The sequence below is a fragment of the Prionailurus viverrinus genome, chromosome C1, assembly GCF_022837055.1.
Source record: "Prionailurus viverrinus isolate Anna chromosome C1, UM_Priviv_1.0, whole genome shotgun sequence".
NCBI classification, from domain to species: Eukaryota; Metazoa; Chordata; class Mammalia; order Carnivora; family Felidae; genus Prionailurus; species Prionailurus viverrinus.
In genome coordinates this window covers 32869327-32881557 of record NC_062568.1, presented here as the reverse complement: position 1 = coordinate 32881557, position 12231 = coordinate 32869327, and the positions used below count along the sequence as shown (strand labels likewise).

General features: G+C 40.6%; 1 protein-coding gene across 7 annotated transcripts in view; it reads right to left on the bottom strand.

Annotated features, from left to right (window-relative positions):
• RFTN2 (raftlin family member 2) overlaps nucleotides 1-12231 on the bottom strand; it is a 78982-nt gene that overhangs the window by 22426 nt on the left and 44325 nt on the right. For all 7 annotated transcript variants that reach the window (XM_047870937.1, XM_047870935.1, XM_047870934.1 and 4 more), the window contains 2 exons: nucleotides 7205-7326; nucleotides 5843-5946 (listed from right to left, as the gene is read on the bottom strand). In XM_047870937.1, the coding sequence (XP_047726893.1) occupies nucleotides 5843-5946; nucleotides 7205-7326 (226 nt within the window). The remainder of the gene's footprint in view (nucleotides 1-5842; nucleotides 5947-7204; nucleotides 7327-12231) is intronic.

The window sequence follows — 12231 nt, the reverse complement described above, 5'->3', positions numbered from 1 at the left end:
AGAGTTAGACTAGAGGAAACAGAATTGTTAGGTTAATTTGTATTTTCTGATCAGTTTTGTATCATCTAATTAATTAATTAATTGCCATGTTTAATGTTGCAACTCAAAAATAAATGAGTAAATTCTTGCTTTTAAAATATAAAATAAAATTCATTTTGAAAGCAAAGTTATAAAATTAATTTTCACATGCACCTTTATAGCTATGTGCTTGGTCACAGTTCCTTTGGCTTATGACCCTGATTTGTTTTTCAGGTATTAATATGAGTGTATTAAAAACTAAAAAGAGCACTCCCACAGTTTAGCTTTTCCCAACCCCCCTGCCTGACAAAATGTCAAAAATTGAAGTTCAGATGAGGAAGTGATAACTGGAAGTATCTACAATAGACAAATTGACTATTTTGAAAAACGTGGCCTTGGGGCACAGTTGGTTAAGGGTCCAACTCTTGATTTCATCCCTGCCTTGGACTCTGTGCTGATAGTGTGGAGCCTGCTCAGATTCTCTCTCCCTCTGTCTCTCTGCCCCTCCCTCCTGCTCATGCATGCTCTATCTCTGTCTCTGAAAATAAAGAAATAAACTTGTTTAAAAAGTGGCCTTATCAAAATGCTGCTCACTGCAAGATTACTATGAGCTTAACTAGGAATTACACCATACTGTTTCTACAGAATTTAAATTAGGAAGGGAAGAGAAGCACATTAGAATGAACTAAACACGAAACCCTAGCCTTTCCCTGACTGTGTATAAATATGCAGCTCTGCTTTGGCTGCCACTTGAGGATTGAGAGGAAATCACTGGTACACGAAAGTGTCTGAAGTGACTGCACAGACTTATGCTTCTGGGCTGTGGTGACCACAAGGCTGTGGAGCCTTTTCTGCAAGGGCTGCAGAAGATGGAAGAGGGAGCAGGACTCCCAGCATCACAGTGAGAAGACAATTTTCTCTTTTTGTTATTCAGATCTTGTTCTTAAGGATCAGATGTTTTTATATTCTCAGAACAGTATAACATGATTCATTGTACCCCCAAACCCCTGCTTTTCAATTCTGTCTTCTGAGATATAAATGAAGGTGTATATCTTTCTTCTATATTGTATTCTAAAATGCTTTCATGGTCCCTCTGCAAGGTTATACTTCAGTGTTTTTCTGAAAGCACATCAGAATTATTGTGGATTCCTGTTAAGATGTGCCCTTCCCCCATCCCTTTCCAGATGATTATTCAGGGAGAGGGGAATGACCTTGTTGGTTTGAGGGAGCCAAACAGAGGGAACTTTGGCTCCCCTTCCATTTTATTCTGGTGATTATTTTAAGGGCAGCAATATTAGCTGCTAGTTCAGCTAATTTGATCCTCTACCAGATTTTCCCTGAATTGTTTAATATCAATTTTCATGTTGATTTCTTGAAAAGAAAAGGATTGGGCCCATTTGTATAATTACATAGTGATAACGATTAAGAAGGGATTCTGGCAAGTTTTCACAGCTGACAGCAATAATCCTGGAATAATGTAGTGTTATCTGATTACCACATTATCATGTTTCCATGGCAATGTGGCTTTCAACCTTGGTGGTGTGATATTGCCTAGGATGATGAAGCAACAACCTCAGTGTAAGGACACATTGGGAAAATATTTTTATGTCATCCAATGATATATTTGAGTAATGAAAGAAATGAAGGGAAAATACCTTATCTACAGACCACTCAAGTTATGGTTTAGGTGATAGAAGAGTGGGGAAAAGTTGAAATTGCCGAAGACATGATTGTGTACAAGACGAAAATATTTAAGGAAGAAAGTTTTCATTGACAATGGTTCTAACTCATGTTTTCAGACATGTGGGCCCCAAAAGAAAGGTCATGACAGTTATTTGCTTTTCTGGGTATGAGTAAATGTGTAAGCTTATGTATCTTTATAGTGATGTTATTTATTTCTGCTCCTTTACTGACTTGTAATCATCAGTGCTGATTTAGTATATAGTGAATCACAGTATTTACATTTTCTGAAATATCCTGATTTATGACAGGCTGAGTGATCACGCTTGCATAACTGGTTTCAACTTCAGGATTTTGGTTCTGCTAAAGGATTAGTTCCTGTAGAATAGTTTGGTTCACATCCCAGACTCTTCTTCTAGACTAAAAATTTTTAGGCTCTATCCTCCACTTGGACCAAGATGAATTGTATGTGGTATTCTTTTTTTTTTTTTTGTATTTAAATGGTATTTTTCTTTATATTTAAAGATGACATGACTGACAGTGAGTACTATCTTTGTGTGTACTGCAGCAGCTAAGACAAGCATGTGATTGACAGAGATAGCACATTTGGACAAGAATAAGAAGGCAGAGGATAAACCGGTTTTATCAACAATCTTTGTTACCGGATAGTAACAATGAACCTTGACTTTCAGCCTATAGCATCTACCTTGCAGGCACTTGGAAGAACACAAGTTACAAGACGTAAAGGATTAAAATAAACATCAATATTGCACAATATTCCTGAGTACAAAAGAACAGTAGACACTGTTTGTTCTAGTGTGCCTTGTTGCAAACGGGTGATTACTGCTAAAAAGTATTTTTCTACTATTTTCATTTATTTATCTATATATTTATTTTTAGAGAGGGAGTGTGCATGTGCGCACACATACTCGAGACCTCTTCTTTACCACCTTTGGTCTCAATCCTGTCTTCAGTCCCAAATCAACCAGGTGGGGCAGAGACAGAGGGAGAGAGCAAATCCCAAGCAGGCTCCATACTGCCAGCACAGAGCCAGACATGGGCAGCACAGAGTTGGACATGGGCAGCACAGAGCTGGACATGGGGCTTGACCCCATGAATCATAAGATCATGACCTGAACTGAAATCAAGAGTCAGACACTTAACTGACAGAGCCACCCAGGTGCCCCTGTACTATCTCCCATCCAGGGTAAACAGCAGATTCTAAATGGATACCTGCTAAATGGTGATGCTGCTTTTTAAACTCATTTTAAACTTCACTCAGGTGAAGATTCCGTCTAACTTTGACAGTCTTTACTCCTCTTTTTAACGCTGCTGTACAACCTATACTTGCTTAGGTATGTAAGTTTGACCTGCCATAACCCAAGTGCAAGCCTGGTTATATACTAAATTTAAGCTTAACCAGACACAGGCTCCTTCACGGCAGATACAGCTGTCACATCTTTTTAGTAATTGATTGATTTTTTTACTCTTTAAAATTAGTTTTTTTTAAATCACAGAATATGTATTCCTTGTAGAAAGTCAAATAGCAGAAAATGTATAAAGACAAAGCAGAAACGCCCACTTTCCCTGTCCCCTACCCGTAGTCCCAGAGCTAATCATTCACTAGAATTTGCTATGTAGCTTTTTAGCCTTAACACACACCATTCCTAGTGACAGACATCTATACTGTGTCCATTTTTTTTGCTGTTCGAAACAGTCGCTTTATGAGCAGTCCAGCAACTAGCCCTTATGCTATTTTAATTACACATGAAGATAAGCCTTCACAAGGAGGGTGTGAAAGGCCTACTGTGAACCCACAGCACCTCAAAGGGAACAGGGGTACAGGAGAATCTAGAACAGTGGAGAGGCAGTGGTGTTATCTCTGCTTCAAAGACAATGTACAGCTACTCCTTGTTCCAGTGAGCCCTCTCCTCACCAGGGAAGCCTGTGACTTCATACAGTCTGACATGCAGGACAAGGTGGTCCAGTCAAGTGTGGCTCCGGTTTCCACAACCCTCCCCCTTCACATTATACTCGGTCTCAATCCTGTCCTCAATCCTAAACCAACGAGAAGCAGGAGATGCTGAAGGAGCTTCAGCTTGTATTTTCTGGCTCAGCACCCAGCCCAGTAGGCTTGCTATCTAATCAGTGCCCAAGCAGTCACTCATACTTCAAGACAAAACTATTTTTTTTTTTGCATTTTAATTTTAAATAAGCTCCATGCCCACTGTGGGGCTTGAACTTGCAGCCCTGAGATTAAGAGTCACATACTCTACCAATGGAGCCAGTCAGGCATCCCAAGAAAAATTTAGACTCACGAGAGTAGAATCCCTGAGTGAATGGGAGGGAGGAATGATGAATATATTTTTCACTGGGGAAAAAGGAACACGAAAGGTTCAGAACTCAAGAGTACTCTTAGGAAGAGCTAACTGTAATGGGCCAGATGATATCCTAAATTACACACCAATGAGAACCATCAAAAAGAGATGAGAAGGCCAAATACACAAGTTATTCTGAGGGAGAGTGGGCAGTGGGATAGGCCAATGCTTGGGCATGGCTATGAGGGGTAGAAAGGCAGGGAAGAAGAGTTCCTTTCTCACTACCTCCTGCACAATTCTTCTAATGTTAACGAGTTTCAGAGGCTTGTGAAAGTGCAGATTCATGGTTTCACCCTCAGAGCTTCTGACTGTTCCACTGGGGTGGCACTCCAGCATTTGTAGGTGCATAGGCTCCCCAGGTGTTTCATATTGCTTCGTTTAAAGACCAAATCTTGCGAATTACCACTGTATTGTGACCTGACAGCTATGTCACAGATTTAAACAGTTGGGAACTAATGCTTCAGGATGTTGTCATTCACAACTTGAATACAGTTACCAATAGATCCCGGAGAAGAAAAGCAGATTAATTGCTTATTTCTAACCCCTCCTTTTAAAGCTTGAGTATCTTTACTCTGTATCAGTCTTTGTCTCTCTTCCCACCTGAAGAAGATGCGGCTTTAATATAAAGCCATGCCAATCAAATGTTTTTACAGTGTGGGGGGAAGTTGGGATACTGGACAGGGGTAGGTTGCAAAACTAGGAAAACCAGAGGAGGCAGGAGGGTGGGTGAGACTGAGAAAGGAGGAGCTGCCTCCTTCAGCTACACCTGACAATTACTCAAGAGTGTTGAACCACAGTTGATGCTGCTAAAGGGTAAGGCCACGTGGTACTGTGCTGTCCTTGGCAGGTAGTCACTGGCCCAGGCAGGACCACGTTGGCACTCGATCATTTTCTGGAAGCCAAAGAAGGTAGAGGGAATATCTCTGTGTCCAGGGGACAGCAAAGCTCTTTATACAGAAGACTTAATTGGTTTCTCTCGTTCTGTCTCTAAAAAAAAAAATGTACGATTGACTAAAGGGGAAAAGGAAAGGTTGGTATTTGTGAAGTGATGGCACTTTGGTTCTAACGTAGGCAGTTTATTTTAGTGGAAACAGCTAATGAGTTCGTGCTCCAGGGGAGAGCTCAGCCACCTTACCAGAGGGGAGAGATGAAAGCAGCAGTGCCTGGGCTCCTGCCTCCCTTGGATTGCGTGCACAGTGAGGAGGGGGAGGACAAGAGGTCTACAGAGGGGCCTGAGTTGTTCTGTTTGCAGAGTTACATCAACTCAGTCTTCACTCTAGACATTTTTTTTTTTTAAGCTTATTTATTTACTTTCAGAGAAAGACAGCACGAGCTGGGGAGGGGCAGAGGGAGGGAGAGACAGAACTCCAAGAAGGCTCCACACTCACCAGAGAGCCTGATGTGGGGCTCGAATTCACCGACTGTGAGATCATGACCTGAGCCGAAATCCAGAGTTGGATGCTCAACCCACTGAACCACCCAGGCGCCCCTTGACTCCAGGCATTTTGAGCTGCCCTGAGCTGGGAGTGGGTCTTGCGCCCCTGCCTGGCTCTGCTTGCATGCCCTTGGGGAGGAGATGTTATAGTTTGTACATCTATAACTTGAGGGGATTAGATTAGCTGATCTCCAAGGTCCATGAAATCAGATTAGAAGTTCAGTGAAATGCTTTTTGTAGGCATTAAATAAGCATTTGCTGAATTGAGTTATCTAACAAATGAACTATATTTTGAATTAAATGAGAGTTTGTAAGGCTACTCTGGCATTACCTGTCATGTCGCAGTATAGGTGTAGGCAACACACTTGTCAGGAGCCATCCAAACTCAGCCAGAGTGTGCAGCAGAGGGCCATAATCCGTTTTGATTTCACAGCCCTGCATGAATAAGCATAAGAGCTCATAGCCTTAATGGCAAGATGACCAGCAACACAAGTGATTACAATAAAGGGTGATGGGTGTTACAATAAAGGGAGTTCATGCTCCATTAAGTACAGTTTCATCAGCTGCAGTCTTCCTGGGCTTCATTTTCTGCTACTTGCTGCGTTCTAACCATTGAACCAAAGTAGAGACACTGGGGATCAGAGTGGAGAGAGGTTTCCATCTGGGTCTCCAGAGTTTGGGCCTGCCTTCCTTTGTGTTCCCTCAGTCTTGTTCAGGCATCAGACTTTAAGGTATGGGGCTAGGGGATCTGCATTTAGAAAAGCTCCCTAGTGATGTGGATCCAAGTAGTTTACAGACCATACTGGTTAGAAACACTGGGCCAGGGGTTGGGAAGTGAGGATAAGAGTAGGAAGTGAAGATCAGGTAGTAAAAGGCAAGTGGGGCTTAGATGCTGAGTTGTTTCCCTGCATTTTATTCATTGATAAATATTGATTTTTACTAGGAGCTTTACCTCTCCCCCCAAATCCTTTTCTCCCCCCTCATTGGGATTTCTAGTTTATTTGAAAATGAGCTATGCCTCTCTGTATGCCTTTATAAGGCCAGAAAGGCACATGTGTCTATGAAACAGCCTGTCAGTGAGGGCCTCATACACACAACACAATATACCTGAATTCAGTCTGTACACCTCAAGGGCAGTCCATTCGGTGACATCTGAATTCAGAGTGCACAACATCAGCAGCAATGTCATCTCTGATTAGGAAGGACAATGCTGTGTGTACATATTTGGCCTGGTGAGAGAGAGAACACCTTTTGGATATTTTTGCCTTTGAAAGTCAATTCACAAGGTAAAATAAATAAATAATAAATAAAAGTCAGTCACATTGGTTTCTTGGAGATAAAATAGTAGTTATTGACTGAGTTTTTTTTCAGTTTCAATCAGTTGTCATGGCATGTGTAAAGAGAGTCTCAGTGCCTGGGAACTTTATTCAGGATTATAATGCCAAATCCTTGGGAATCTACTGCTATTTAGGTACAGGTAATTATTTTACTATCTTATCACGGAGTTGAACATGGAGTAAAGGAAATCACCTTTTCACAAACCTATACAGTTTGTTTATGCATTTGTGATAAAATTCTGAACTCTGCACAAACATGTGTTTGAAGGATACTGCAGGTATTAGGCAATGAAGATCTTTAACATGTAAAACTAAATAGAAGAGTAAAGCTAAACTGTCAGAAAACTGCAGTTTACCTCAATAACAGTCCATTGTTCTACTACGATGGCATCATTTCCTTTCCTACTGGAACCTGGAACTCCAGAACCTTCTTCTTCATAGATAAAGAATCCTTCCAAAGATTTAGGCAAATGGTCCCCTGTGAGGAAAAGGATGCAATTAAGAAGAGTGGCAAATACTGAGTGTCTCCTAAGATCATCTAAATCCTTAGATAACCCTTTTAGGAAGCTGAAAGAAAAGCATATAAATTAATCAGCACTTGTTTTGGCTGAATCAATAACATCCTCCTCTTTGAGAGTTGTTATTGTTGTAGGGTTTTTTGGGGAAGGTCAAGACAATTTTGTACTTCACTGAATTAAAATAAAACTGTAAATATGAAAACTACAAACACAAAAACAAGATAAAATAATATCATACAGTGAGAAACAAGTGGATTTCCTAAGTCTAAAAAGCACTGGGAACTGACCTTCACCCTGAAATCAAATTTTGGTTTCTGACCTATATGTTTATGCACATTAATTACACCATTAGGAGAGAAAACATAAAAATGTATATTCTTGAAACTATAGGTGTGATATTCAAACTAATGTAAGATTACTTCAAAAAAATATAAACACGAAACAATTCTTTACCTCAATGATGCTTTTAAAAAAATAATGAAAGAATGGTAACAGGAAAATCCTAAACAGAAGTCATTGTCAAAAGAATTCCTGCTGGGAAGGAAGTTTTAAGGGAGGGCCTCTCTGACATTTTCTTGAATAGTTGACAATAACCAGCTGGCGAAAACTAAAGTGATTTTATGGACGTTCTTTTGTCTCCTATTTTGCAATAGGAGACAATTTTCCCATGGTCACGTGCTGGCTAAACAGTTTGGTTTTTATACAGTACAATGTCGCATCAAAGTCTCTCTGCTGGACATTTATCTAAATTATAGCCTACGACATTTTCAAGTGATCTATTAAGCTTAAAGATAAAGAAGCCAAACATAATTTCAATGTAATTTTTGGTTTTGATTTTTATTAACAGGCTATAAGCTTTAGAAGAAAATCATCATCAATATTATTTACATCATTTACAATTAGGGCAGAATACCATGAAGAATTTACCTTGTTCAGATTGGTTCCCTCAAACCCAGTAAAGTTTAATTTACTAGTTAGAGTTAGTTTTCTAATTACAGTGTATGTTCCACTTCCTTTAAATGTATTTGTCCATTGTCATACCAAAGTGACCAGTGGAAGTAAATCTTTTTATCGTAAGTTTAGAGCTTCACAAGACCGTCTTTAAAACTATGTATGTCCCAAGTCCTTTTTTAGAAAGGGGGTATGAATTTTAGAAATAATTATATACTGTGATAATTATGTAGTTAATTATAATCTGCTTCTTATTTACTTTGGGATTACAATGTGGTTTTGTGGCTCTGTGTCTGTTTTCTTATTCTCAATATTGGGGTACCCTAGTATGTCTAAATTTCTTTTGGTTTAAAAATGAAACCATGGTACACTCAAAAAATTCCACACAAGAATAAAAAAGTAAGACTCACTGCTATGTAGCAACATGGATGAATTTCAGAAACTATGTTGAGAAAAGAAGCCAGACACAAAAGAGTAAATACTGTATACTTCAACCTATGTGAAGTTCAAAAACAGGCAAAATTAATCTATGGGGATGGACGTTAGAATAATTCTTTCTCTGGGTGGGAGGATGTTGACTGGGGAGGGTCATGAGGTGGCTTCTGGGATGTTGGAAATGTTCTGTACCTTTTTTCCCCCCTCTGAATTCTTTCCTCCCCAGCTTTATTGAGATATAACTGATATATAAAGAGATGCTCTATATCTTGAATGTTTGTTTTTATTCAGCTGTACGCATAAGATTAATGCACTTTTCTATATGTGTATTATACTTATGTCCCTCCCTTCTCACTTTAGAGCTCCCAAGGTCCTGGCTGACCTTCTTAGCTCCCATGCCAGTCCCCAGAGCCACAGATGAATGAAGCTTACACAGGAGAAAGTATTTAATATCTCCTGAAAAATTCTCCCTAACAGAAGTGGAGGCGAGGCAGGGTGTCAGGGAAGGTCCCATGGGGAGTGGCTGTTTGGGTGCTTGGTGTGTTAAATCTTCCAGGTAATGGATGAGTTGATAATTGTAAACGGTTACTTAATAACTGTTCCCAAACTGAGTCACTTTTTTTTTTTAATTTTTAAACATTTTTATTTATTTTTGAGACAGAGAAAGAGTGTGAGCAGAAGAGGGACACAGAGAGAGGAAGACACAGAATCCAAAGCTGAGCTGTCAGCAGAGCCTAAAACAGGGCTCAAACCCATGAACCATGAGATCATGACCTGAGCCAAAGTCTGACACTTAACCTACTGAGCCACCCAGGCACCTATAGAACTGAGTCACTTCTTAACAGTACATATTCCAGAGCTTCCCACCCAGTATGTCTTGGCCCATTGGTGTTCTGAGAACCCCTTCCAGAAGTGCCAAGATATGGGATGCCCCCTCCTGCTCAGAGAAGCTTTATCTTCTTGTACCCTTGTGCCTTATTATCTTATCATTTTCTATGTGTGCATAATATGAAAATGTTACAAAGCATTGACCTGACCCACTGCTTCTTAATTTTTTTTAGCCAAATACCATCAGTAGCAAAGGAAAGTATACCTGTACCCTTGAAGGATGGTCTCCAAGTACAATTTGAATTGATTTGTGGCAAGAATAAGGTTTCTTTAACGTCTTAATGTTTATATCTTAAAATCCATGCAATATTTGCATTCCTTTCAAATATATTATGTAAAAAAGTAAAGTTCTCCAACTCCCCATATTAAGTAATATTGACATTCTATCCTTTGAACCTGTGTACTCCCTAGCACAAGGCTGCATACCCTCAGGGTACTTGGGCCCAGGTTTAAGAAGCACAAGCTTAACAAATTCTCAGGGAGTGGCTTACTTGTCTGGCCATGTGCTCTGACACATTCATTTCAGCTACATATGACAGTGGCATTTATGTAAATGTGAGGAAAGGTAACATTCCATTTTAGTATTTTTGGTCCATGTGTCATTTTTGGCATCAAACTGCCTAGAGGTAGGCCTGGAGGGCACATATGGAGACTCCCATTTTGTATCTCATTCATGAACATTCTGTCTCCAAAACAAGTCTCAGCCTCTTGACGGCACCTCCCCACCCCCTCTTCCACTCTTGCCCTCTCTAATCCACTTCCCAAAATGAGGCCGAAGAAGTTATTTTAAGAATGCATATCAGGTCATAACTCCCTCTTTTATTTATTTATTTATTTATTTATTTATTTAATTTTTTAAAATGTTTATTTTTGAAAGAGAGAGCGAGAAAGTGAGCCTAAGTGGGGGAGTGGCAGAGAGAGAGGAGACACAGAATCTGAAGCAGGCTCCAGGCTCTGAGCTGTTAGCCCAGAGCCTGACACAGGGCTCAAACTCATGAAACGTGAGATCATAACCTGAGCCCAAGTCAGACGCTTAACTGACTGAGCCACCCAGGCACCTCCATAACTCCTTTTTTAAATCTTCAGTGAATGACTTGGAATAAAAATCCTGGCAGGATGTTTAAAGTTTTTGCTTAGGAGCACACACTCCACCTAGGTGCCCCCTGCCCCACTTTCTAATTGCATGAAAATGGGCACATTTTAAAATATTTCTGTGCCTCAGCTTCCTTATCTACAAAAGGGGAATAATCATACCAACCCCACAGGGTTGCTGTGGGGTTAAGTGAGTTAATAAATTTAAAGTGCTTAGAACAATGCTGGTGTATAGTAAGTACAAATACATGTTAGTTCTTGTTGCATTATTTATAAGATTGGCTGCTGCCTACCACTTCTACCTTGTATGGAGCCATTCTCTCTTCGTACCCTGCTCCAGCACACAGACCTTTTCCCTGTTCCTCTTTCCTGCCCTGGGGTTTTTGTACATCTGGGGGTGTTTCCTCTGCCTAGAACGGTCTGCCTGTGGCTCTGGAATGCTGGCTTTCCAGTCTCAGTGTGATTGGTGCCTTGTCAGGCGGGACCTCCTGATCCCTCCTTACAATATGGTGTTAGGTAATGTCACAACACTTTTCTCCAGTTTGAAATTAGATACATATGTTTCTGTACCCGTTACCACCTGACTGCCTGATGCCACAGGGCCAGCTTTTTGAGAGTAGGGAAGATGTCCATTTTGCACATCATTGTAAATCCAGTGCCTGGCATAGGGCCTGGCATACACACATTTGTGGTGAATAAATACATTTTCTTTGTCAGTACTCTACCTCACTCCTCATTCTGATACACCTTGCCTGTCAGCTCCACATAAGCATTTTTATAGGGGTGAAGAGTTCGAAATGAACTTAAGTCTAAAAATTCATAAAAAATCAAAATGTAGCCTTAAGATGTGGGTGAACTAAAGGTGGGAAGAGACTATTCTCTGAGGATAATGGGGGCATTTGTAGGCTAGTAGAGTATGGGGACTCATGGGTGTATATGTGTCTGTGTCTGTGTGTGTGTTTTATATCAGCTGGCAAAGCTGCTCATCTCAACCCATGCCAACTGCCCACTGGATTCCACACATTCTGGTAAAATAAAGTGTTTATCTTTGTTGGCTCAATTGGGACCAGTTGGAGTTCTTTGCCCTATAGTGCAAGCCCGTGTGCGTGTGCAGTGATTCCAGCAGAGGACCGGTTGGTGAGGACCCAACAATGCTGGAGAATGTCAGATACAGGAAACCATTGCAGTGGGAACCCTCAGGCTGCAAGAACAGCAAGACGGCCGCTGGGTACCTCTCCTGTGGGGCTTTTCGAAGCAGAAGGCTTTGAGAGTGCGTGGGAAAGGGCACTGAAGAGGAATTTCACAGTCCTTATAACCTCTCCACCGTGACCCCACCAAAGGAGAAAACTTGTTAAAAGTTTTGTTCCCCCTCTCCCTCTTTCTAGAGGAAGATATTTTATGAGATTTGTGGAGTAAGGTATTTAAATGTCTGTGCAATGTCTGGTTTTGTGCTTTTATTTCTCATGGTGAGCTGACTTCTGACAATATTTTGGAAGAGG